At 53.1% G+C, this 26,779-nt stretch overlaps 1 protein-coding gene across 1 annotated transcript; it reads left to right on the forward strand.

The window, feature by feature from the left end:
* Positions 1-2,418: 2,418 nt before the first annotated feature.
* On the forward strand, positions 2,419-26,779 carry ADGRD2 (adhesion G protein-coupled receptor D2). Its single transcript, XM_074891188.1, has 25 exons — positions 2,419-2,466; positions 2,554-2,617; positions 3,338-3,568; positions 4,266-4,919; positions 5,552-5,650; positions 6,141-6,226; positions 6,622-6,903; positions 8,205-8,316; positions 8,687-8,821; positions 9,132-9,252; positions 10,108-10,213; positions 10,472-10,527; positions 11,538-11,664; positions 11,776-11,879; positions 12,537-12,639; positions 13,254-13,407; positions 14,195-14,328; positions 14,954-15,069; positions 16,729-16,849; positions 21,791-21,832; positions 22,031-22,084; positions 22,443-22,584; positions 23,151-23,209; positions 25,755-25,785; positions 26,664-26,779. Exons 1-25 carry the CDS (start codon positions 2,419-2,421, stop codon positions 26,777-26,779), a joined length of 3,297 nt encoding a protein of 1,098 aa, XP_074747289.1.

Here is a 26,779-nt window from a genome sequence, read left to right on the forward strand (position 1 = left end):
TGGCGCTCTGTGCCGTGCTGTTGGTGGGTGCCAGGCCGTTTCCCAACTGGCAGCGGTGACTAAGCAGCCTGGAGCAGCTGCCTCCAAGGTCCATTCTTCTGTGAGAGATTTATTGCAGTGAGCAGAGGGCTGGGATGTGATAATTGCCTTCCTTCCCGGACAAAGACCCTGAAGAACAAAAGCCAGTTGCCCGTGAATCCATGGTGTGATTCAAGCATTCACTCGGAGGGGACGAGTGGGAACTGTGTGCCAGCAAAAGTGAGTGGGCATTGACCAAAAAAGCAGCTCTGGGCTGTGGGGCGGGGAGCGCTGCTGGCCCATGGAGGTAGCCTGGGCCTCCCAACCTTTGCGTCCTCCCCGGGGCTGCCGCGGGCCTGGGCTTGGGGAAGCACCAGGATGCTGAAGCTGAGGAAATCGCACTGGGGACACGCTGGAGGTGCCCTGCAGAGCTTCTGCCGGTTTGACTCGGCCTTTCAGCCCTGACCCTGCTCCCTGTATCAGCCCGGGGTTTTTGTTTGCCCTCCTAACCATCCCCTCTAGAGCTGGACGCCCTCACCTGCCCCCCCCCAGCGCGTTGCTATTAGACTCCCGCTACTGTGAGGATCCCTGGGACCCCCCCACTGCCCGATTCTTCTGCAGGACCATGCGCCACATTTCCCGGGAAGCTTTATCGGGGACGTCCATGGAGAAGTGATTGCCTGGGGAGAAGATCCCCCGTGCTGCGAGCGCCGGTTGGGGAGCGGGGAGGACTGTGAGTGCTTTGCTCTTAATGGGGGCGAGGGCGGCGGGAGGGGAGTGTGCTGGAGGGTGGGGGTGCGGGGGGAGTCCCGGAGTGGGGGTACGGGGTGGGGGTGCCCGGGCCCGGCACCGCCCCGGGGGCTCTGTCCCGCCGTTCAGGCGCTGCCCAGCCGAGCCCGGCCCAGCCGAGCCCAGCCCAAGGAACGGCTGCGCCGTTGTACGCGCCGCGCCCGGCGCTGTCGGGGCGGGGGAAGCGCGGAGCGGAGCGGGGCTGCGAGGGCCGAGGTGCCCGGCACGGCGGAGGCTGGGCGGCCGCGGGGTACGGAGCGGGGCGCGGAGGGGGGCGCGGAGCGGGGCGGACCCCCGCGGGACCCCGCCGGGCGTCGGGGCTGGCGCTGCCACCCCCCGAGCTGCCAGCCCGGCTCTGGGGCTTGTACCGGCAGCTGTGCTGGGGGCAGCCCCCCCCCGCCACCCCGGGCTCCCCAGCGCGTTGTCAGCCCCTCGCTGCCGCATCGCTCCCCGCTGCCCAGTTATTTCTGCCAAGACCGTGTCGCAGGTTCCCCGCGGCGGCATCTCCAGGACCCGGCCCGGGGAAGCGAAGGCGCGGGGCTACGGGCAGGGACCGGGCTGCAGGCAGGGACCGGGCAGCGGGCAGGAACCGGGCAGCGGGCAGGGACCGGGCTGCAGGCAGGGACCGGGCAGCGGGGACTGCCGGTGCCCGCCCGGCGCTGGGCTCTGCCGGCAGCTGCCCGGGACCCCCCGACGCTCAGAGAGCGCAGAGCCCAACACGCTTCTGCCGGGGGCTTGGAGCTGGGGGGTTGCTTATCAAGTCCCTGCTGAACTTTGGAAGAGTGTTGGTGAAGGTGTTTCGAGTCGGGGCTTCTCCTCAGTCCCTTAGCAGCAAAGTGCGTCAGTGGGTGCTGTCGCTGTGCACACAGGAGAGGCCGCGGGGAGCAGAGGGATCACCCTCAGCTGGCAGTGGCAGAGCCCGGGGACGGCTTCAGGCCTTGTTTGTCCTGGAGATCCCATTGCCACTTTCCGTGTTTGCATCTTTACATACCCGTGTCTGCGACTTTACTGGCTTTCATCCGGCCAGGCACCCGGAATTTCCCTCCACCGGAGCAGAGGTGGTGTGGCGGAGCCTCGCCGGCGGAGTCCTGGCGTTGGGCACCTCTCCGGGGCGGCTCTGTGGTCCCGAGCTGCGTGTCCAGGCGCTGCTCAGGGAGCCCGGGTTTACTGCTCTGCTGGGTCTGCTCTGGTGCTCTATTCCTGCCGGCTTTAAAAGAAATGAGAAAAGCTGCCAGTGATGTGACACTGTTTAACAGTGCAATTTATGATGGCTTTTTTATTTAGTTAATGCAGATAAAAAGGCTCTGCTAACTTGCCTATTAATACTGCACATCTGTATATGTTTTATCATTAATTATTCTGTATCCTGGAAACAAATGTTAAACTGAGGCCTTAAGTTCTTTAAGAAGAAGTGAGAATTATTTTGATAGGGTACTACCCAGGACAGGTATTTCAGAGAGAGTCGTTTTCTCTTTTTTGATTCAAGACTCTCTGAGGAAAGCAGCCTTGTCTGAGAACGAGCTTTCTGCAGAATGCTTCTGTCTCTGCAATACATCTCTAATAATATTTTGTTTATTCTAGCAAAGGGTGAAAGCTTTCCAGCTGGTCAGCATGTTTAGGAGAGACTTGAGACCTGATTCTTTGCTCTTCAGCTTTCTGGTGAGTTTTACAGAAATTTTTATAATTTGAATATTTGAGAGAATATTAATGCTTTATATGAATGGTACAACACATCCTCTCCAACAGATCGGTAGTCTGTCCAGGAGTCTCTTTGCCTTTGCAGCCCTTGCCAAGAATCAGACTTCTAAAGGTTAGTGTTTTTATCAGCACTTCTGTAGGTTTTTACATGCAATATTTAGCACAGAGAACTGATGCATAAAAAGGTGTCCAGTGGCAGAAACGAAGGTAAAGAAACTTCTTCTGATACTCTGTTTTGTGCCTGAAATTATATTTGCATAGCTAAGTATTTGCTTGGCTAACTATGAAATTACTGTCTAAAATCAGGTAAGTACAGCTCAGCTGCTAGTCTCTGTGCCGCTGTAACTGCAAACAAAACAGATTTATTTTGTGCTTGCAAATTGCACCTGCAAATGCAGAGGCTGGTAGGAGCTGGGAGGTGGGGATAAAATGAGACAATTTGTTTGTACATAAGTGCTTTGAACAAGCACCCCAGAGGGCAATCCCTGGGGGTACCAGTGAGCTTTTTCTTTGGGCTGTGCCCAGCATGGTTTTGAGTGTCCCACACAAGCGTGCCCAGCTCTAGCCCTAGGCCAGCGATTCAGCTGGTGAGCAGACTCACAGATGTCCCTCCTTTTAAGTTCAATATAGTCTAGACTTTTCTGTCACGCTGACCCCACTGAACATCCCGAGGGCTGGGTACAGAAATGAGCCTTCAGCTCCTCCGGGGTGCACCAGGCAGTCTTGGTAACTGCTCGGGGATGCTGCGAGAGACTCACCCTGTAGCATACGTGGCATGAAAGTGAGTTGGAGAGGCTTTCTTTTTCTCCCCCTTGTGTGTGTCTCTCTCCAGGTTTTGCTCCTGTCACGATTGAGACCTCAAGACACATGTATGAATATGTGGCCACTGCTTTGGACTGGTGGCACGCAGACAGATACTGTGAGCAACGCTTTGCTCAGTTGCTTTTTGAACCCCAGGACGGGGAGCAAGCTTCCTTCAGCAGACTGCTGCAGTCCCACCACATCCGAGGTTCTCTCTGGCTACATGAAAGGGATGGTGTCCTGCACAAACCAAAATGGAGACGTGAGTATAAGTGGGCTTGGAATATTTGGAGACATGTTTATCGCTGGAGCTTTTTCATTCTGAAAAATTAATCTGACTGGAAAAGTTGCCACTCGTTTGTTACTATCACTGTGGTAACACCTAGGACCTCTAGTCACAAGCTGGAACTGGCAGTGTGAACAACACTGATCCCAGCACGTCAGCTGGGCACTGTCAGGGTTTTTTAACGCTTTGCAACAGGAAGGAGCTGCAAAGGGGCTCCTCTGCTCTGCCCTCCTGTACCATCTCTGGGTAAGGCAGGTCTGGCTTTGCTCAGCCTCGCCATTGACCCGCGGGTCCTGCAGAGCGATGATGTTAGAGACAGATGCTGCAAAGGTCTTATTTGACTATGCTCTTGGTTGCTATAGCATGGGATGCTTGGAAACATGCTGTTCCTTCCATATTCATTGCTTGCAATCCTATTTGCTATAAAACTAAGTTTCTGGAAATTACACTTGCTGAAATGATGCGGTCTCAGCTTGCTTGCCCTCCTGATCCCCTCAGGCACAGGGGAAGCAGAAGCCTTGCTGCCTGCTTGCAGGATGCCCTTGCCTGCAGGGTCCATCAGTTCTTAGCTTGAATAGGAGGCAAATGAAAAGGATGGTTTCATCCCAGTGGAAGATGAGCAGGGTTTGGCCCATGCTTCTTCCTTTATGCTGGCTGAAATTTCTCCTTCTAGGGGACCACATTGTACCAGTCCTGGTGTTCAGAGAAAAAACAGACACAAAATACGTGAAGGTGCTTTCTGACTTCCCAGCACTGCCTGCTGTCACAGCCTGCGCCCACCTCCAGTGGGACACCAGGACCCAGGAGATTGCTACCGTCTTCTCTTATGCTGTGCCGGCTTTTATTAACGAGTTCCAGCTCCGTGGCTTTGTCGACGAGGAAGGCTTTGTTCGATTCGCTCTCATAGTCCACGGGCACCATTCCCCATACCTGCCCGTGTTCCGTGCTGATGGACAGTGGCATCACTTCTGCGTGACCTGGCAGCAGGAAAACGGGACCTGGGCCATCTATGCCGATGGGAAAAGGAGAGCGTCTGCCAGCGGCTTGTGTGCTGTGGGGCCCTCTGCCCCCCAGGCCATCTATGGCCAGGGGACTTTCATAATTGGGCAGGATCAAGATTCCCTGGGGGGCACCTTCAAGGAGAAAGAGTCCTTCAGTGGGAACATCACGGATTTGCACGTCTGGCAGAAAGTCCTCGGCGCCGAGCAGATTGAGAAAGTTCGGTCGTGCTGGGTGGTGGAGCAAGACCTTGTATTTGGGTGGAGCTCAAAGGCTCTGGAGGTTGAAAGCACTGTTGAGGAAGTGAGAGCACAGTTTCTCTGCCCAGGTGAGTCTCTCCGGCCTCGCTGCTTCGGCTCCCTTCTGCAGTGGGGGGTCAGCACACAGGGACAGCCGGAGAAGCCAGTCCCATCCTTAGGGAATTTGGTACAGTTTGTGGAATGATGTTTCTCCTTCAGGAAGGAAGTTCAGAGCTGGGCTGGGCAGTTTACGAATCGTACTTAAAGGCACAGTCATCACTAAACCCCTGCAATGACCCCAGCAAAGGCAGCTGCTCAGACATCCTGGGCTAATTACAGCCCTTCTCTTCTAACGAGAGGAATGGCTTGCTTGTCAGTGATGCTGTTTCCTGGGGTTTGCACAGCCGGTGCTTCGACGCTGTGCTGGGAGGAGGGATTCAGTCTCTGAGCCAGACTGGTGTGACATTGCTGATAAATCATGATCTCGGGACCTGGCACTGTCGCCTCCCCCGAGCTGCGTCTGGGGAGGATTTGCCAGGCAGGTCGGGAGCAGTTTCTGAGCCCAGTCCCTGCTCTGCTCTGGCTCTGGGGCTGCTGAAGGAGCAGTCCACAGCTTTTGTCTTTGGCTGGGTTTGTGTATCGCTTGTGGGAAACGCGATAGCTGCTGGGGGTGGCGTGTCTCTGGGGGACCTGGGCCTTCTGTTTGTGTGTGTTTCCACAGGGCCTGTTGAGGAATGCCGAGTTTTTGAAGTTGGCAGCAGTGGATTCAGTTACGCATCCTGTTCGCAGTCTTTGCCTTTTATCTGTTGCTACAGAAAGGGTACAGCAGCTGTTATTTATTTATTCATTACTTCCACGGCTTTCACTCCTGGAGGTCCTAGCTAGGATGATGGCCAGTGATGGGGAGGCCTCGTGTCTGCTCTGAAGAGTTCACATGTAAACCTGCTGTAGCCATGACTTTGCTTCAGTTGCATGCACTCTGACAGATTATTTTGCTGTTCTCCAGCTAAGCAGTGATTGTACACGTTACATGGCTTCTGGAGGCGATGCTGTAGAGTGCCTCCCAATCCAGGCACCTCCAGACTCATTGGCCAGGGGGACGTGGGAAGGGGACAGAAAAAAAGTGTTAGACCATCTCTCCAGGTGGGACCTTGTACTAGAAATCAAATACAGCTGTGAAGTCTCCTTGTCCTGACTGTCCTACAAACTTACCCACTGTCTGAGGACTGTTCCCCAGGCTTTGAACATGGCATGTGTTAACCACGCTGCTCAACACCACAGCGATGGTTATGCCTTTGTTTTATTCTCAGATGCATACTGGCAGCTGAAGAAAGCTCAGCTGGAATCCAGCCATTCGCTTGTGGGCCGTGTGAACACGCTTGCAGGGAGGACTGTGGTGAGTCCTGCAGCCCTGGCAGCTGGCACTGGGAGCAGGCAGGAGCTGTTGGGGTGGACTTGCTGGCATGTACTGGTGTTTGAGGTCACTTTGCCAGCAGTTATGCCTGTGGCCTTTTCTGAGCTGCTCTTGGAGAGTGTGGCCAATACAGCTGTAACTCGTGCTGTGATCAAACAGGCAAAGTGTTGCTTCAGGTTGACTCGTCTCACTGAGTTTGAGAGGCTGGACCAGAAAGTTTAAAATGTCGAGGCAGATCTCCTTCCCCTGAGATATGCCTGGTTGGCCAGGCAGGTGTCCTCACACCAGCGAGGGCATGCAGGGCATTGCCAAGGCATAGCTGATGATCAGACAGAATTAGGGCTTCGCGCTGAACTAAAACATCTTTTCCATGGCAGTTTCCTGAGAACGTCTTCGCAAGTGATGTCCAAGACATGAATCTCTCTGTTGCTCTTGGTGCTCTTGATGTCTTGGCAACTGTTCTGAGGGAAGGAGAGACACCCGTGCTGGAGTCGTCTGACCTCCTTGCAGTGCTTCAATTACTAAAGCAGGTTTCTGATGTGGAAGTCCAGGAGGCAGAGGAGCTGGAGATGTTGGAGCAGTTGGGCCAGTATTACGTGGAAGTGACTGAGTTAATCTTGGAAGAGCAGAATATTGAAACGTGGTCATCAGTCAGCCAGGTAACAGTGTCACCAGCAGCCTGGCCGCTGTGTGCCACCTCTCTTCATCCTGTTGTGTGTGCAGCTCCTTGGCCTGCTGTATGACCACAGGCTGAGGACCTGTCCCATGTCACGTGTAGCCTTTCTGTCCGCATTCTGGAGCTTGTGAAACTGCTGCAAGCGTGGGCATGGAGCCTCTTTGCCAGCTCAGATAAGGGCCAGCTGCCTTACTGTTGCCTCGTCTGTTGGAGGTGCAAACAAGTTCTTCTGCAAACAAGTGCAGTCAAGTGGTGCCTTCCCTGCAAACCCCTCCAGTGGTTGTCTCCACTCTCTTCAAGCTTCTCCACTCTGTCAGCCAGGATTTACAGGATTACACACCATTTGTGGATTCCTGGTGCTTTCTAGATTCCTCGCTCCCCCATCCTGCTGTCTCTGGCAGGGCAATGCCCTTTGCTTTGTAGTTTGTGTTATTTTCCATGAGTGGGCTGCCAAGGAGCTCTCTGTCATCAGCCCCCACGCTGTTCAAAACACCGTCAGGCTTTGTGTGAGGGATTTCCATCATCCCACCCCCGTTAGGATTTTCTCCATTAGCTTCTTCCCTTCTCACGTGGGTCTTTTGTGTCTGTTGTACAGTCTGCGCTCTCCACCTGTCTCTGGGAAATGTGTGACAGTGTCTGGCCTGACCAGTGCTCCAGGAACCAAGCCAGGGACCTCCAGAGACGAAAAGATGCTGAATAGTTCCGAGTTTACCTCATTGCTTAGAGTTGCTTAGGTCTCTGTGGCCACAGTTACTCACAGCTTCTCAATAGTGGCACAAAACCAGCTCTGGCCCAGTGTAGCTGGTGCAGCAGATATATCTGCTGAAGGAGAAGGGGGTTGAGTTTGTGTACTACAGGGGTGGCACTTGTGCTGCCCAACACACACAGGACCTCGAGTAATGGGGCCAGTCACCTTGCAGTGGTGGAGTCTATCTCTGGGTGCATCCTTTTCCGGGAAGAGAGAATGGTTGTTTTACAGCTTTGCAAAAATCAGGAGTCAGGTCTAAAAATCTACTTTCTTTCCAGAGCTTATTTAGTTATTTATTTCCATGCTGGTTTAATGGATTTTTATAAAGACCAGCAAGTTTCCCTCACTCTCAGTCTCGTTTCCTTGCTGAAGAAACACCCTTTAGTGAAGAAATCAAACAAAAACAAAGCAAAAGCCTTGAATCCCAACATCTCTTTTTCTGCCGAGGACCAAGCATTTAAGAAAACTTGTGAGCTGTGGGAAGTGTGAGCTGGCGGTGCAGGCACTGATTCCCATTGCTCTCTCTGTGTTTGCAGGTTATCAGAGGGCCCATGGCTGTTGTTGAGCTCTGTGACAGAATGGTGTCACATTTAGCCCCGCTGCTGACCGCAGGGAGAACAAAGATCACAATCCAGCATGGGAACGTTGGTGAGTGGCACTGGCAGAGCTGGGGGAGGGCATCTCACCGGGACCCAGCTTAGTCACCCCGTCTGGTTCCCAGTCCAAGCCTACTCCTGGCACCTCTCCCCGTCTGGGTCGACCCTGCAGCCTTCTTCCTGTTTCCTCCATGCAGAAGTGTCACAGCGTGGGGGCACCTCTCACACTGAGGATTGTAAGAAACCTTTGGGCACCGGAGACAATCTGAGCCCAGATGCACGTGGTTTGCACTGAAAGGGATCTGTCTGCTGCTGCTGTGGGTCTTGGCTGGGGTTATAATGTCCTTGTGGTACTTTGCTGTAGCAGTAGCTCTGGAGGAAGGCTGAACCCTGGCTCAGTACCTGATTTTACCCTTCCACAGGGATGGAGGTCAGGAAGCTGGAGCTGAGCAGGCAGGAGCTGAGCAGTGAGGCGTACCTGGTCCAGAGCCCTGAGAAAGGCAGGCATGACCTCATTGAGGTTCCCGCAGAAGAAATGCAAAGACTGGAAGCCAGAGGTAGGTTATGACACTTGTGCTTCCCCGGGTCTCCCCTCGGCACTTCTGTAGCATCTTCCTTAATGGCACAGACTCTTTACCCTGCACACATACAGTATGGAGAAGTGTGGGGAGGAGGTGCCTTTGGTGAAAGGGAGATGGGCTGTGGGGGAGAGATTATCTACAGCCTCTTTACAGACACAGCTTGGAGCTGTGGGTGCCCTGGACCCCCGGTATCACACCCCCAGATCAGGGCAGCGGTGCTGAAGCATGGGCTGCTCAGAGCTGCCCTGTGTGCTCGCACCCATCCCGCAGTGCTCTGTCCCTCCAGGTCTCCGCAGAGTCACAGTGAAAAACATGTGGTTTGGCTACGGGTCCCTGCAGCGCTGCCTGTCCGGTGCTGGCAGCAGGGCTGTCTTCCAGGACATGGCTGCCTCTGATGGAGGACAGAAGTGAGTGAAACAGAAACCCCCCCCGCACCCCAAGGCTGCACTCTTAGCACCACTGGAAAATTAATTTCCAAGTCTACGTTGAGTCTCTCAGTGGCTCTATTTTGGGGTCACCTCCACCCCGCTCCACCCCGCCCCATCCCATCCCATCCCATCCCATCCCATCCCATCCCATCCCATCCCATCCCATCCCATCCCATTTGTCCTCGTCCCCGCGTTCTCTGATATGTGTGTGGAGACCAGACAAGGGGAAGGGGGTCCCTGGGCAGTGCTGTGGTGGCAGAGGCCCTTGGCACACCTCGACCTGAGCTGTGCCGTGGGGCTGCCCGCGTTGTCGCGGTGCCCCGCGATGCCTCTCCTGCGTGTTCCTGGTTCCCCTGGGTTATCAGCTCTGCCGGGGGTGGGCTGGGGCTGGGGATGGAGCCTGCGGGGCTGCTGTGGGACCCCCGGCTGGGGCAGAGGCTGCTGGAGCCGGGCTGGCTGCCGGAGCAGGGTGGGAGGCAGAGCCCTCTGCTCTCCGGGAGCTGAACACTAGATGGGGATGGCAGCCCGCACAGCCCTGCGCACACACTGCTCCAGCTCTGGGCCTCCCCTGTGCTGCTCAGCTGCCAACCACGTAGGATGCTCCAGGGTCTCACCTATACGGCCACGTCCTGCAGTTACAGGGGGTGGGGGTGGTTTGTGGGTGCCGGGTTATCGGAGGTTCTCTCAGCCCCGTGCCCAGGCCCTTTGCTGGTGCCACTGAAACACTCCAGAGGTGGCTCGGGATCTCTCCAGCTGCCTTGTAGAACGCGAGATCCTGTTTTCCGAGCACCCCCGTGGCTGCTGTGCCTGTGAGCAGCACCCTTTCCCTGGCAGGTACCTCCGCACCATGGTGGGCACCGCTGTGATCTCATCGGCTCTGCTCAGCGACTACCAGGAGATCAGCACGTCTGTGCGCTACCGCCTGCAGCACCGTGTCCAGGTACCCCGAGGAGGGGCTGTGCTTCCCCCCACCTCCCCCGCCAGCAGCATCGCACAGCCTGGCCCGGCCGCCTGCGCCCAGCCTTGGCTCAAGGCCCCCAGAGCTCTCGGATTTCGGGGTGTCCCATGCCCAGGTCTCTCACCTCGACTCCTGTTTCCCTGGGGAGGTGTTTGTCCTGTGCTGACAGACCCTGTCACATCAGTCTGCGTACGGTATGTGCGTGGCTGTGTAATCTCTTCTTCTCCCTCTTGCCTGCAGGACCTGCCCGATAAGCTGGTGGGACCCATCTGTGCTTTCTGGAACTTCAGCCTCAGGTGCCTTGTTTCCGTTCGGGTGCCCAGATTTATGAGCTTTTATTTGCACTGGAAAACCAAACATAACAGTATAAATGTAATGGTAAGAGTAGGGATCTGTAATTCTTTGCCTGCTTTGCGTGCTGGCATCCTCTCTCTGCTGGAGTAGAATGCTCTCCTGGGAAGATTTCCTTTGGAAAAGTCATCCACAAAAAAGTGACCTTTAATGAGGTATACACAACTAAAATGGAAAGCCCTAGTTAATTATGATTGTTGCCTGCAACAAAGAAGGGTTGGTCCAAGATATATAGCCCGGCAGACATGCTGGACTCCCAGCCTCATAAATACTGCTTGGCATTGAGATGTGTTTTTGCTGAATGTCACCAAAGTGAGAGCACAGAGACTGTGATATATTATGGTTTGGTAATTAAGTCATTCAAGAGCAAAAAAACTCCTTAGGGTCCCTGTTTTGTGACAGACGTGGATCAGTTTGGGGAAGGTGGGAAGAGGGTGTTTTGGGGAGCAGACGGTTGCTGCACAAACAGCTCCACTAACCCTGCTCTGAGTTGGAACTTCCCTCGGTACTGGGGCGGGCTCAGAGGGGCAGTGCTGCCGGTGAGGACGGAGCTGACCCGGTGCAGCCGTGGTCTCTGTGCAGGGAATGCGGAGAGCAGCTGGCTTGTCCCGAGAGGATGAGACATGGTTGCTCCAGGGGTGCTCTGGGTGAATGTGCTGTGGACGGAGCAGTTCCCAGAGCCATGCAGTTACTGAGTTTTGTTTAAAGCAGTGATGGCTGAATCGTGCTTTTTAATACACACGTTGACACTAGACCCGTTTTCTTGTGCGTGCCTGACGGATAAGGCAAATCTGCTGAGACACAGGATGAGCCAAAGGGGAGTCCATGTGGAGACGTCTCTGAGATCCTCTTCCTCATTTCAACTCTGCTTCTTCAGAGAGAATGACCACCTTGGCTTTCTGTTGAAGTGGATGGTAATTTCCATGTGTGTTCTCTGGTTTTTGCTGCATGTTAGCCCAGATGCTGGCGGGATGTGGTCCACAGCCGGCTGCTCTGTGGTGACACCTCTCCCGGACTCCACTACCTGTTTTTGCAACCACACCACGAATTTTGCTGTGCTGCTGCAGGTGTACGAGATGCAGGTAAGCGAGGAGCCCTTCTCTGCTGCTCTGTGGGCGCATGCCAGGACTGCCAGCAGTCTGTGCCCATTTGTGGGGGGGTTTGTGTCATCTGTTGTTTCATGGTTGGAGCAGAGGACCGCCAAGGAGGAGCTCACACTGCAGACCTTGACTTTTATTGGATGTGGAGTTTCCTTCTGTGCCTTGATTGTTACCTTCATTTTATTCTTGGCAGTTGGGTAAGAAAAGTCCAGACTCTTGTAGCCTTCTCTGTATTTCTTTGTTTGCTATTTTGCTTCAGAACAAGTATCCAAACAAGGTCTCCTTTGACAGCATGGGGTGACGCAGGTGTGCGGGGAAGGCTGGGGAGCTGCACCGGGGGTCGGTAGCAGCAGGGAGGGAGGGGAGTGGTTCTTGTTGGCTGGGGGGGGGTGCAGAGCTGGTTGTTTGTGTGGAGCTGCTTGTATGAGTTGTGTGCACACCCGAGTGCCCGTGGAAAGACTGTTGTCAACGACAATGTTTACCATAAAAGCTGCTCTGCTAGAGTTAATTTTTGTAAAATAAATGGAGCAAAGACTATTTCTTTAGTTTCCAGCCCTTCTGTGTCACTTGGCAAGCACAAAGATCTGCCTTGTGAGCACGGCAGTGACTCCCTCCGCCTGCCCCTTCCGTGGAGCACTGGCCAAGGTCGGAGCAGCCGTACCCACGCGCATCCCCAGCACCCAGTGCTTGTGCAGCCGGGCAGTCCCGTGCCTTGCTGGACTGTCGCCTTTGCAGGGAGCAGCAGAGAGGTCACAGGTCACCCAGGCAGGTCTGCAGAGCCCAGCAAGGACTAGTGAGAACATGCGCACCCTTTCATCTGACTGCAGCTGCGGGCTTCCTCTCTCCTTCCTCAGTGTCCCCAAGAGTGAACGAACAACCGTGCACAAGAACCTGATCTTTGCATTAGCTGCAGCAGAAGCTCTGCTCATGGTCAGTGAATTGGCCAAGACCAATCAGGTGAGCTCACCAGGATGTGTCCCGTTCAGCCAGCAGGACCAGGCCTGCTCAAGCCTTATTGTCAGAGCAAACAGAACAAAAGTGCCATTCTTTTTATTAATCTTTCATGAATTACCTGTAACTTGCATCTAGGAAAGAATTGCCTCTCTGTGTTTGGAGATATGCATATATGCAATCTGTCAGGAAAATTCACCTCCTTCTTCTGACAGTTTGTTTCTGACAAAAAATCCTTCAGGAAATTTGAATAATTATAAAACAGGAACATACAGTTCTGTCCCTTTCTGCATCCTCTTCCACATTCTGGGGCTGGATTGAGCAGCTCTGGGATGAAAGACCTGCAGGGAAAGTCCAAGAACTGCAGGAAAAGATGCTCTCAGTTCCCTCTTCTGTGGTTTGACATGGTCACACAGATGAAAGGAGTGTGAGCTGCAGCAGTTGGACTATTCAAGTGTTGCAATTTTAAGAACTCTTCCTGGTGCTTGTGGACGTTTAAATACATTTCTGCATGTTCTGCAGCATAATTTGCAGGTTGCCCTCTTCCTCCTGACCACACACGCTCAGAAGCCCCCAGAGGACTCTTCTTCCTGAAACAGTATGATTTCTTTTCTCTGCAGGTGGTGTGTTTCACGGTCACTGCCTTCCTCCACCTCTTCTTCATGGCGGCCTTTTCATGGATGCTGGTAGAGGGGCTTCTCCTGTGGAGCAAAGTGGTGGCAGTCAACATGAGTGAAGACAGGAGAATGAAGTTCTACTATGTGACAGGATGGGGTATCTACGGACTCCTCCACGTTGGGCACTCAGAAAAATGTGTCAATTTTTTCTCTAGCAAAAGTTTCAGTAGGAGAGATTCCAGAATGTTTGGTTTGATTCAGTATGTGAGTTTGGTACCACTGCTCTGCAGAGGCTTTCTTACCTTTATGTGTCAAATTTCTGGTCTTAGAATATAAGTTAAAAAGCATTTCTGTTATTTTTCTAAAACCAAGAGTTTGATGCAAAAAAAAATAGAGAAGAAGGTTTATGGTAAGTTCTTGTTCTTGGAGAGCATTACCAGTGTCTGATAGTACCCAAAATATAAATATGGTCTGGACTAAGCACCCTGTATTCTGAGTGAACCCTTTAGGGACATAGAATTCATTTGAATAAACTGAGTTTCATATCAAAGAGGAGCCTCTTCGGATCAGTGCTCCTTGCTAAACACACACCTAGTTGGACACTGGACAATTGGTTCAAATATTTTGGATTGGTTTATGTCTTTGATTGTCTAATTTGTTAAAAAAGCAATCTGAGGAGTGAATTGCTTTGATCAGGACTCAGGACTTGGAATGCTTTATACCTAGGAGAGTGATGCTGACAGCATATAAATCTGGTCCAGTAGCGCCAGGACAGATTTCAGCTGCAGTAAATTGATGTTGCTCGTGGGGTTTCAGAGGCTAAGCTGGCTCACGCTGGAGCATGTCTGGTCATGGGGATTTTGAAGCAATTGTCTAGAGCACGGCTGACCTGCATAGGTCATCTCTGCTTTTCCTGGGGTTTAATTTGTGCTTTTTTTCTGCAGGCCTTCCAGTCGTTATTGTGAGTGTGACCCTTGCAACTTCCTTTAACAAGTATGTGGCAGACAACCATTGCTGGCTGAACGTTCAGACCAACGTCATCTGGGCCTTTGTTGGGCCTGTCCTCTTCATCCTGGCAGTAAGTGCCAAAGCCTGCTGGGAAGGTGTGATTCCCTCGTGTCTGGTTTTAGGAAAGCGTTGCAGAATCAGGGGTGTCATCACTTCTTCTAGCTAAGGTGGCTGCTGCTTTTATAGGAGAATTTTTGTTATGCTTTATATATACTTTCACAACACAAATAAATCTCTTTAACTAAAGCAGCTTTTTTACAGAAAAAAGTGCTTTAAGAAGATTCTTCTGACCAGTTCTTGTATTGGGTGTTAAATTAGGAATGTGGATATGTGTGTAGGTTGACTGTGACACTGCCTTAACTAAAGGTCTGATTTTAATATGGGAACACCTACGTCCTTGAAGTAGTATCAGTATCCTTAAACAACATAGGAGCAGAAAAAGGTGCAATGTTTAAGGGGTCTAGAGTCGACACTTAACAGGGAAAACACTCTGTAGGAGAAGTTTTGAGCTAAGTTTTATGGGTGTCATGCTTGTGTGGATAGCTCTGTGAAGCATTTTACTCACTGCTTTCTCAGGAGCGATACATTTCTCCCCAAGTTCTGACATTAGTTATTGAGTTCCCAGCAGAAAAGTCTCACCCCACTGGAGCTGCGATTACAGAAAGTTGCTGGGTCCAGTGGCTCCTCTCTGACAGGTGAACACCTTCGTGCTGTTCCGGGTGGTGATGGTGACTGTGTCCAGCGCTCGCAGGAGATCAAAGATGCTGACGCCCAACAGCAGCCTGGAGAACCAGATTGGAATACAGATATGGTGAGCAGGGAAGTGGATGGTTTTGCCAGCCATGGCTGCTCTGGGTATGGAATGGTGGAATTATGGTTAAGATGAGAGTTTTTACCTTGGTGAAGTGAAAGACCATGACAGGGAGAATCAGGGCAGAAAGGATTTTCTCCAGGGTAACTGCATCACCCAAAGGTAGTCTGTCTGCTCTAATGTCTGCCGCTGGGAAGCCCAGCCAACACTTCCAGCCTGGGGTACCTGGTGCTGGACACCCACATCTGCACCCACACTCCTAATTCTCAACACGCTGGGACGGGAGACCCTTGGCACCCCCTGCTGAAATCAAAGCTCCCCTGGGCCCGTCAGCATCACCAGGAGGAGCAGTTTGAGTCTGGGCATGGCCGGTGTGAGCACATCCCCATCGTCTGCAGTGGTGACAGCGTGTGGGGGAACGCGGGTGAGGGAGCCGAACCCGCTGCTGAGCGGTCTGCCCCTTCCTACCACCAGCCTGCCCTGCGGCTGCCTGCAGCCGTCCTGTGAAACATCACCACGGGGAGGTCAGGTGGCAGCTCGGGGTGTTCCAAGGAGCCAACTGGGTGCTCAGTTTCCATGGAATTTTATAGAGCTCTGAGCCGCAGAAGCGTCTCCTCTCCACTTCGCAGAACATTGCCGTTTGAAGGGGTTGTAACTGAACTTGTCTTACACCCAGCCCGTCCTTAGCACTCGTGTGTGCCCCTCAGCAGGCTGCCAGCTGTGGAGAGTGCAGGGGTTTGGCTATTCACCATTATAAAAAGAATTTTCTATATGACTTTGGGACTTGACGGATTGGAAGTAACGCTGGTGGGGATTACGTACATGGCAAAGGGGAGGTGGTGTGGACTTCTGTAATCGGTCAATATAGAGAGACCTCTAAAAAACTGCTGCTTGAGTCATTACTTTATCATTCTCTGTGAATCTTTATTGTTGTTAGCTGGCGCCGGATACCCCTGCTAGACATATTGTTCCCCTGTATCATAAATAAATTTTCCCAAATTTACAGAAGAACAAAGATAGGGCATTGCTGGAGGGCAGGGTGACATCCATATGCTAATAAAACAAATAGAGAAGCCCTCCTTGTAGCAGCATTTGGGGGGGAAATAGCTGTTTTCTCATAGCTAATGACGTCAAAGAGCTCCCTTCTTGCTAACTCTCGGTGATAAATAAAGAGCAGGGCTGACACACTGGGGGCTGGGAGGTGAAATGTTTGGTTTTTCCCCTTTTAACTAATTTTGTTTGCAAAGGAATTTGTTCCATAGCTACCATCTTGGGTGCCTCTAGGTGGACATGTTGTCTGAAAGGCACTTGCTGGAGGAGTAGAGCTGTCTCCAGCATGGAGGCAAGGAAAGTTTCTTCTAAACCGCAGGATACAGTCCAGGGTGCTCCTAAACCTGTGGAGCTCTTGGTAGGGCAGATCCACTCGTGTGCTCTGTAACCCAGTGCAGATGCCCCAGGCAGCTCACGGTGAGACCCTGGGCAGGGTTTGCAGAGCCAGGAAGGACATTTGACAGGCTGGGGCGCTTTGCCGGGACCCCCTGGGCTCAGGGGTGAGGGACACGATGGGGACCCCCGTGGAGAGCTGGGAGGCAGCTGCCAGCACACGGTGCTTCAGCTTTGAAATGCGCCCGGGTGATCCTGAGCTCTTCTTCCTGACAGGGCCACAGCCAAGCCCATCCTGGTGCTGCTGCCGGTGCTGGGGCTGACCTGGGTGTGTGGGGTGCTTGTCCACCTCAGCATCGTTTGGGCCTACGTCTTCATCGTGCTGAACTCCCTCCAGGTGAGTCCCGTAGCGGGTGGATCCTCGCATCGCAGCCAAGCCGCTGCCTGTGGTTTCTCGTGCTTTAGTGTACTCGTACCTGTCCCTAGTCAGGGACATCTGTCAGCTCTGTAGCTTTCCCAAGCTGCTGCGCTCTTTTGTCTGAGGAAACTTAAGTTCGTGCTCCCAAGATGTGAAATACAGCTCCGGAGACCATGTTCATCTAATGGCCCTCCAGCACCAATCTCTGGAGTGTCTTACTGGTGCCACAGCTTTGGCAGTTCAAATCCTGTTTCTCATGTTAGATTTTCTGACATCAGCATGGTTTCAAAACGATAATTCCAAACCAACAGGCTTGTAGGGAACTTCATTAGAGTTTTCATTTGATGATTTAATGGCTAATTAAAATGGTAACTGTCCAGTTTAAAGGGACAGACATCCCAGCTGCTATTTGAGCCTCATTCCTACAGGGTAGGGACGGGCCGTGTGTGCCAGCATCACTGTCAGAACAGGCTGTTCATGGAGAGCGTCTCAAAGGTCACTTCCAGCCATCGTGTGCTTGGCTGCTGCTTGGACAGTGTGTGTTCTAGGATGAGTGTTTTTCATCTGATTTGTGTTCATACATACTTAGAGGTTGTGTCCTAAGAACTATACAGGCAGAACCACCTTCCCTTTGCCCGGAAGTCAGCTTTGTTTCAGGGAGATGAGAGAAGAAGAATTAAGAATCAAAGACTAAAAATATTTACCCCTAAAATCTGTATTGTCTGCAGCCATGCAGCTGCTCCCCAGGGATGCTCCCAGTGCCCGGTGAGAGGTGCACTGGAATCTGATGGGATGCAGGAGTGTTAGCTGGAAGAGATTGCCACATGGGCTGGTGATCAGAGCCTTGCGTGGCGGGGCTGGAAGTGTGTGTGCTGTTTCTAGCTCTGACTTGCAAGACCTTGGGTAAGTCATGTCATCTCCTTCAGCCTCTTCATTATTCTTCAGGTAGCATCTGGCCACATTTTTAAGGCTGTTTGCTTGTTTTGGTGTCTTCCAGAGCCATGGCTGTGACTCCTGAGTGCTACCATACTTCAGAGTCATCTTGTTAATAGTTAGTATTAATAGGGATCTCTACAGGACAGAAGGTAACCCTGGTGTGTAAAGCAATACTTAATATTTACTTCTAAGTTTACTGGTTTCATCAAAAGAGTTTAAAACTTTAACCAGCCTCTATGTGGTTAAGAGAGCAAAGCAAATTGTATTAGTCCCAGCAGCCAGGCGTGCTCAGTTCTGCGCCGAGGCAGGACAGTGCCCAGGAGCTCGGGATATCTGAAACTCAGGGACACGTGGTGACAAAAGTGCCAAGACCTGCGATTCAAAGCATCAGCCCCCTCGCTGGCAGAAGCTTTCCAAACCTCGAGGGAAAGCAGCTGTAGATGGAGCTAGAGAAGCACTGAACAGCCCTGCTCCTGCCGTGTGCGCAGGGATGGACCCGGCGCCAGCCAGGGGAACGGCCCCGGACTGGGGCCAGCCCTGGGGCCAAGGCTGTGCTGGCAGAGACAGCGCCTGGCTGCCCGCACAGTCCCGTCCCTTCGCACTGGACAGCCACAAGTAGATTTTTCAGAGTCCCTTGCCCAGTGCTTGAGGACAAATCCTATTCCAGAAGATCCAAGTCAAGAGAGCAACTGGGTACTACCCTCCAAACTATTGGGATCCGAAGAGTTCTCCGCCCCCATCTCCCTTTTTCCTTTGGATTCCACAGAAATTGGCTCCTGCTGTAGCTTCCACTTAGGGAGCAGCAGCGTTTTCAGTGCTTCCCTCCGGCATACTTGGCGGGTTTCAGCGTAGCATTGGCCCAGCTCTCCAGGGGTGAAACGCAGGCGTTATCACCACGTGCACGAGATGGGTGGCTGCTCCAGGGATGTTCTGCCTGTGGCTGGCGCTGCTCCAGCGGCCGGGTGCTGCTCACGCACATCCGTCGGCTCTCAGATGGGGATGTTCCAAGGCCAGGCAAGGGCTGCCTCTCACATCTCTGCTATTAAGGCTATCAGAAGGGTGGCAGGAGGCCTGTCGTAACTGTAATTAAATATAGCATCAGTTCTCCTTGCCCCCTCATGCCATGCCTAGGTTACTGAGCCAAAGAGAACTCCAGGCTCAGTGCTGTGAAGAGATGAGGTGAGCAGAGCTGAGAACAGCACCAGCATCTTCTCATTGACAGAAGAAAACATTTCTTAGCTTGTTGATTTCTCCGTCAACATCAGCAGAGAGGCTGATCAGAGCACAGCCTCCCAGTCTTCCTCTGCCTTGCTTCAGTGTTCGTGCTGTAAAAACGTGAGCACATATATCACACCTGATACAGGTGTCCTGCTGAGGATCCTTGGGTGGCCCTCGGGAGAGCTGCTTTCCAGCAGCACTCAGGGCTGCCCTTCCCTCTGCAATCCAGCACTGGCAAGGGAAATCCCGCAACCAGTTCCCTGGTTCAGTGAGGGCTCATACCCCTTGCCTGTGGCCTGCCTCCATCCTCCGTGGCTGGCTCAGCCTTGGGTTCATCGCTGATGCCACCAGAGGGGCTGAGGGGTGCTGGCTGTGGTAACAGGGATGCTGGGCACATGGGTTTTTTGAGAGACAAGGAATAGCTCCTGAAATGAATAAATAAATGCGTCCTCTGGATGATACAACTCTTGAGACTCTCACAAACCATGACAACGTCCACCTGGGGTGAGGTGGGAGCTGAGGTGTTCGCTGGTTCAGGATTTGTTTTCTTCCCTTGCTTTCTAAGTTATTGCTTTTGTTTTTCTTCTTTCTCCTGAAGCTCAGCAGGAGCCATGGCTGTTGTGTGAACAGGCAGTGGAGGGTTTACCCATGGATATGCTGTGCTTGTTTGCTTGTTTGCCTCTGTCCCTTCATTACGAAGTTCAGGTCAGTTTGCAGATTATCCCAGAAGAGAAATTGTGATGCTGGTGGGAAGCTGTGGAGTTGAGAGACAGCAGGGACAAAGCCATCCCATTTCTTTGCTGGCTGTCTTATGGATCACCTTGGAATTTCCTTTAAGGCCAGCGTGCTTCTTCATGCGCGAGTCTTGTGCAGCAAAGTTTTGCTGCTGTGGTTGTTTGTTTGTTTGACCGCTTTCTGTTTATCTGTGGAAACCAAAGCCTGTCTTCAAGGTTACTCTGTGCGTCGACACCAAACATGACAACTCCTTCTCCAGCTAGGCAGCGCAGGAATTCAGCCGAGTGGCTGAAAAGCAACAGGGAGCAATGCTGTGCCGGCATGGCTGCCCCGTGGGTTGGCGAGCAGGCGGCAGCACCTTCCCTGCGGCCCATGATTTCGGAGGTAGCAGCACCAGCACCCTGCCCAGCACCCAGTGCTGGCTGGAGGTGCCCGCTGTTAAGAAACAGTGTAGGTAAAACCTGCAGGCTTCTCTTGAACTTGTAGAGCTGGAAGGATGGTCCTGAGGCTGGCTCGGGGCAGGGACTTAGAGCCACTCACCCGTCTCTAGTGAGAGGGGAGCAGGGGATGGTGTTGCTCCCGGCTGAGGTGTGCAGCACGCAGCAGGACGTGGTTGCTGGACAGACGGACACCAGGCAGGAGCATCCATCCTGCTCTGTGGGTCCTGGCATGTGCTGTGCCCTCGGCTGTGGCCACCCAGCGCCTGCTCCACCATGAGCGGGGATCTGGGGGGGCATTACAGGCCTCGGGAGCAGGAGTGCGGGCAGGAGCAGGCTCCTCCACAGCCGCGGCTCCGCTTCCGCCCACCGCCGCAGCTGGGCCTCCTCTCCTTCCTTGCTCTCCTCCCAGCTGACCTCGCCGCTCCCCCCTTCCCCGCGCTCATCCAGAATGATTATTTCAAGGAAGACCTGCCTTGGCAGCCTGACCAGAAATCTGGTCTGGGGGAGTGACCAGCATTGCTGGCTGAAGGACAGGTCATGGCACGGCGCCAGGGTACTGCTACCATTGCGCCTGCCAAGAGCTCGCAGATGAAGAGCAAGGCTCACTGAAGACAAGACGGATTACTTTTCTTGCTGCAGCTGATTTATCTAGCTGCGATAACAAACACCCCACAGATATAACATAAATCTGGTGGGCCAGATAGAGCTGCCTTAAGGCCAAAATTGTTGGTCTGGAGCTGTAATTAGCCCCGGGCTGTTGCCTCCAGGCAATGCTCGCTCCGGCCCTGCCCCGGGGAACTTTCCCTGAGCACATCCCGCTTCAGCCCCGGGCACAGCCCTGGCCGAGCGTTTGGTCATGGCAGACGTGTGGTTGCTGGCTGGTCCTCGGCGTGTGCACGCAGCAGCGCTGGTTTGTTGCGTAGGAAGAGGGTGGCCCAGGCTGTGCTGCCGGAGCCCTGGCGTGCTGGCAGGAAGGATTGTCCAGACTGGGGCTGAGCAAAGCCTCTGGGTCCGTATCCCACTGCATTTGGGTCCTGCTAACGCTGTGGTCTGTCACTGCACGGGACGGAGGAACTGTCCCCGGCATCATGCTGCATTTGGTCCGTGGGAGGCTGGCAAAAGCCCCTCCAGGGTCAGTGCTTGGTGGGAAGGGAGGTCTGCTTCCCAGATTTCAGTTCCCCTAGCAATTAATTTCTGGTGATTTCTGCTTCTCAGATGTGAAGGTGTTTCCAGGGGGATTTTGCATGCACGAGTGGGAGTGCAGGAGAGCTTTGGGCTCGGGAAGCTGAGTGCCCCGTGAGAGATGCCCACTCCCCCCAAATGAAATGGGGGGAGAGGAGAAGGAAGAGGGACTGGGGCAGGGACTGTCTCTCCTTTGGACTCTCTGTGAAGAGCCTGATCTCAAGTGTCATTTTAAGGAAGATCCTTCCTGCCCAGCTGTCCCTGGCTGTGCCGTACCCACCGTCTGCGCCTCTTCCCCTTAGCCTGGGTCCTCACCCATTCTGGTGCTCATCAAACTCATTTCCTCCTGTGCAAAGTAGCACAAACCAGCTGTACATCTCTAACCCTTCCTGTACTCTCTCCTTTTCAGGGCCTGTACATATTCCTGGTCTATGCAATCTATAACAGCGAGGTAAGAGATGCCCCTGGCTGGGGCTCAGTCACTCGTCACAGCAACTGTTCATTCGCAATCCGGGGGGGGCTGGGGTTGTGGTAGTGCACGAGGCAGCACAGCCCCAGCTGTGTTTCTGGAACAGCGGTTGCTTTTTTCTCCATGAGTTGCTGTGCTAGAGCTGCTGTGGCCCTCTCTAATGTCCTTGCTCTGCTCCAGGTGAGGAATGCCATCCAGAGGATGAAGGACAAGAAGAAAGCGCTCTCATTCACAGTAAGTTGCAAGGTTGCCCTGCTGCCCCCTTCGTTCATCGTGCACCCACCAGAGGAGGGGCCTGGATGTACGTTTGGACTCCTTTGAGGAGATGATGTTGGAAAGAAGTCTTATTTTTCTTGTCTTATGTAGGGAGCTTGACAGAGGCTGTCTCCCTTCTTTGCAGTCCTGCTGGACAGTGCAGACCCAAAGATAATCTACCCTGATTAGGCAGCAGCCTGCTGTACCAGGGTGGGCTGGGAGTCAAAGTCTCAGGGGCTGCAGTGCCGATGAAATCAATCTTTAAAGTTGGACCTGGATCTAGCAAAGACTCATGTTGCAGTTTTTACTGTCCTGTGTCTCTTCCCTGCCATCACAGAACTGCTCTCATCCCATCAACTACCTATCAAGTCCAAGAAACACGACCTCCTGGGAGACAGGGAAGCTGAGTCCTGCAGCTGAGAGTGCCCTGTCGAGCCCTGTGCAGAGAGACCCTCCAGTGAAGAACATCACCAACAAAGGTAAAGAGGGTTGTCATTGCTGTTGGCCCGGGCTGTGTGATGAGACCACGGTAAAATGTTATTCCCAAGGCTTGAATTTTAGTGCACATTCACGTGGCACTCCGTTAACTCATCTGCACACTGTGCCTGTGTGAGCACTTGGGGACTGGTGCTGCAACTGCAGCACGGGATGAAGGATTCCCAGGGAAGGCAGGGACCACGTGCGCGTGGATCTCAGAGGGATCAGGTTTGTGCCTGCAGGCTGGCTGGGTGTGGGCATGGGGGTCTTGTCACCGTGTTACGCAGCATTGCAGTCTCTTGAGGCAAGAAGCCATGTTTGTGACTTAAAATGAATTTTCTGGAGAAGGGGAAGCAAAGGTGGCAGTAGGAAAACAAGGGGTTTAGGTTCTGGGAAAAAAGGTGTTGCATGCTCCAACCAGTTTGTGGGTGCAATTATGCAGGTAACCGGTTTGGTCCCTTTGCTTCCGTGGGAGATACTTAGGTAACACAAAGCACTGAGTTCTTGGTAAAGCATGAATATTTCTACTCTCTAGTCTCCAAACTCATTGTGCTGCTTCACCCCCTAGGAAATTTTGGAGCCAAAATTCCCATGGGGATTTCATCAATGATGTCACCCGAGAGACCGGTATGTAATGTCTTCTGTTCTTCTTCCACCTTCACCCATACACAGAGCACAGCAGTTACGTAGCAATGGTGTCTGATGGTTCCAGCGAGGGGCTGGGGCTCAGGACACCCAGTTCTGTTACCAGCTCTGGCACAAATTCAGTGGTTTATGTTGAGCATGTGCCCGCAGCTGCCTGAGTCATCCCCCCTGTGCGCATGGCGGGTCGTGCTGATCCCCTCTGTCCCAGGGCGTCACAGAAGCTGCTGATTGTTGAGATGTTAGCACAGCATCCCTGCTCTCCTCCTCAGGAATGCTCCAGACGCACGGCCTGTCTGTGAAAACCAAGGAGGTTTTGGTACACATCCTGAAGAACTCTTGTTTATTAAAATACATACTCATTATCAGCAGCATGTTGATTTAAGTCATTTGAATCATTTGAGATGTGTGTTCTCGTGCCCACAGTGGCCACTCCTGGTAGTCAAACCAGATGCAATTGAGCGTTTGCTGTCTTCTGTAGGAGCGTAAGATGGAGAGTGAGGTGGGCTGGCGAGCAGGGGCTCCTGGCCAGTGACCTGCTGTGGCTGTGCTGCGAGGGCAGGAGGCCACTGCCTGAGCTGGGGCTGCTTGGGCAGGGCAGGCAGCAGCAGGCAACAGGGATGGTGATTGTTTTGTGGGCAGGAGAGGAGGAGGCCCCAGAAGGGCCAATTTCCAAGGCGAGAGCTTGCTCCTGAGCCGATGGGAGCCAGCCCCGCCGCCGTGCTGGGAGGGTGATGGTAGCAGGGGTGTACGTGAACAGAAGGAGCCAGTGAATTTGAGCCAGTAAAGCACCAAGCAGAAGCTGGTATGGATCAAGGCAGGAGACTTCCCCCAGGGACAGCAAATTAAAATCAGGCAGCAGTGGTTTGCTGGCCCTGATCTGTCAGGGAGGGCTGACGGGGTCGTGCTGCCTGCAGGAGTGAGTCTGATGCAAAGCTCAGTGAGGCATGACCTAAAGTAGGGAACAATTTAAATTTTACTACTCTGATACCACTTCCATCTCCCACTATTGAAATGATCATCAGTCCTTGTGCACTTGACATACAAGTGCTGTAATTTCCTCAGAATAAAATCCAACACTACTTTCATGTGAGTCTCTCACTGAAGGATCTCTCTCTCCCTCTCTAATATTTATCCTTTGAAAACCTGTGTCACATAGACAGCTCTTATTTATCCAATAGATAATACTTCTATAGCTGGCATATCGTTTTGAAGCCACTCAATAAAATCCATATTTTCATCTCTCATGATTTATATTGTGGTTAATGCTGTTCCTCCCCTCGTACTGAGCACCGACCGGGATTCATTCGCAGGTGATGCTTTTTTCAGCCAGCCAGGTGCTGGCTGTGTAAACTGGGACCAGGGCTAAGCTCCTGGCACCAGATACAAGACGTGGGCCAAGGGGATTAGCCCAGGGGCCTGAGTTTCCTAAGGCAGGGAGCGTTAGGAGGCAGCAGATCTTCTAAATGCCAAGGCCGTGGCATTTCCTAGCGGGCAAAGACAGAAAGCACTTTCCTCTGTGTGAGGGTCATCGAGGACTTTGCTGTATCTTTGCGACATAAACATGGCATTTTTGCTGTACTTGTTTGCTTTCTAACTAATGTGGGTGCAGCTAAAGGCCAGTGCCTGGGGAGAGGGGGCACGGCCCCCTGCCCGCGCAGATCCGTGCCGTGGCAGCGCGGCTCTCACTGCTCCCTCGGTGTCGGTGTGAGCCCCGTGGTGCCAAGCCGGCCGGGGTGAGGGCTCCGTCTGAGCCCCATCTTCACCGCAGAGGGGTCTGGGGGGTCCTACCTTCTGCTGGGGAGGTGCCGCTTTCAGCGCTCGATAGTTACGTAAGTCGGTGCTGTTTTTCCTGCTCCCTGGCTAAATGAGTCATGGCGCTCCCTGGAGGAGCGGTGAATTAAGAATGTCACTGGCAGCTGCACAATAGTTTGGATGAAGAGAAGATGCTACTTAAAAACGTTTGAAAACACTTAAAATGACAAAACACTGAGCGAGTGAAGATACAAACACAGACGAGATGTTCTTTGTGTTTCAGCTTTTTTAAATGTTGTTTGGTGATATTTATTGCTGTTGGGCTGGCAGCAGGAATTTCACACCTCACAGAGCACTAACCATCACTTAAGCACAGGGCGAAGGCTTGTTCCTGCTCTTTCCACCACAGCACGGGGGGAGAAAGTTCTCTCTCCTTTTTCCCTGGATTTTCCTGTGGTCTCCAGCACGGTGTCCAGCCCACTGGGTCACCCCGGGGCTGGGGGGTCCCCGGTGAGGGGACGCGGAGCAGGGCGGCAGCTCGCTGCCGAGAGGTGCAGCTGTGTCCAGGGATGCTCTGCAAGGTGCTGGTCCCTCGGGGATGGGGGTGAAGGCTCCAGTTCCTGGCCTGTGCAGTGTTCGGTGGGAGGGAGAGTGCAGAGCAGCAGCTGGGTGCTGGGGGAGCCCTGCCTGGCCCCAGGGAGTGTGGCGGGGTGTTGCCAGCAACGAAGCAATCAGACCTGTACCTTCTGCTAACAAATGTTCTCCCCTCTTTTAGGCTGTAGAGCTGACAGCATTCAAATCCTCAGGTAACATTTGCCTACATCATTTTCTTTAATTTTTGTTACTGCTGGTGCTGGTTTCTGTGGTGGAGTGCTGCCCAGAGGGCAGGTGATTTTTGCTCAGGCTTCAGGAAGTATTTTATTTCCAAACCGCCCCGGTGGGTGCAGTCCTGGCAAGGCCGTTGGGAGATCCGTGAGCCCCTGAACAGATGAGGTGGGGGGGGGTCTGAAGCTCTGCCAGCGCTGCCTCTCCCCGGCTGCGCACCCCAGCACAGTTGGTTCTCGAGGCGCAACAGGGACCAGCACATCTCGCTGCTTGGTGAGCCCTGGGCTGCTTTTGGCATGGGAACAGCTCTTTGCTGCCATGGGGTATTTTAAACCAGCAGCTGCCACAGAAAGTGCTGGCGGGTGTTAGAAGCACCTTGCTCCCAAAGAAGGGGAGCTGGGGAAGGTGGGGTGTTCAGACAGGGCTGGATTTATGAGCTTAAAAGCAGCCATTTAGCTTCTTCTGTTTCAGGTTGTAGAAAGGCCAATGTCACCATGGAGGTGGGTAGAATTAAGACCAGAAATCCCTCCTAAGCCCCAGACCTCTGCTCGACTGCAGTTCTGGGGAGAGGCCGGCCAGCCACAGCTCCCTGCTCCCTCCCCGACTTCCCTGCCCGGCTCTGGGCAAGTCACCAGCTCCTCCGAGTATGGGTGTAGCATATTTAACTTTATTTTTGTTACCAATCGCTGCCAAGTACTCCCAGCACTCTCAGTGCAGTCTCTGGATGGGGTCACTCAAGCAGACAGTGCAGAGAAGAAGCACTGGGGATGGATTGATACTATTTTTTCTGCATTGTTACATTTTCTTTTGTCAAAGGAAGCAGTGCATTAGCAGGTTTCTGATTTTGCTCCACATTAAGCGTCTAAGCAGGGCATGCTTAGACTATTTTCGAGACGATGCCACCCAGAAGCATTGCAGCTTTCCTCCCCACAGTGGACACATGAGCAAGGCAGAAACGGTGGCATCCGGGAGTAA

The sequence above is a fragment of the Strix uralensis genome, chromosome 21, assembly GCF_047716275.1.
Source record: "Strix uralensis isolate ZFMK-TIS-50842 chromosome 21, bStrUra1, whole genome shotgun sequence".
In the NCBI taxonomy this organism is placed as follows: domain Eukaryota; kingdom Metazoa; phylum Chordata; class Aves; order Strigiformes; family Strigidae; genus Strix; species Strix uralensis.

Excerpts from the sequence above, each read along its gene's own strand:
- ADGRD2 (XM_074891188.1), top strand. The coding sequence starts at position 2,419 with ATGTTTAGGAGAGACTTGAGACCTGATTCTTTGCTCTTCAGCTTTCTG. Across the intron at positions 2,467-2,553 it reads CTTTGCTCTTCAGCTTTCTG|ATCGGTAGTCTGTCCAGGAG; the intron begins GTGAGTTTTACA and ends CCTCTCCAACAG. Across the intron at positions 8,822-9,131 it reads GCAAAGACTGGAAGCCAGAG|GTCTCCGCAGAGTCACAGTG; the intron begins GTAGGTTATGAC and ends CTGTCCCTCCAG.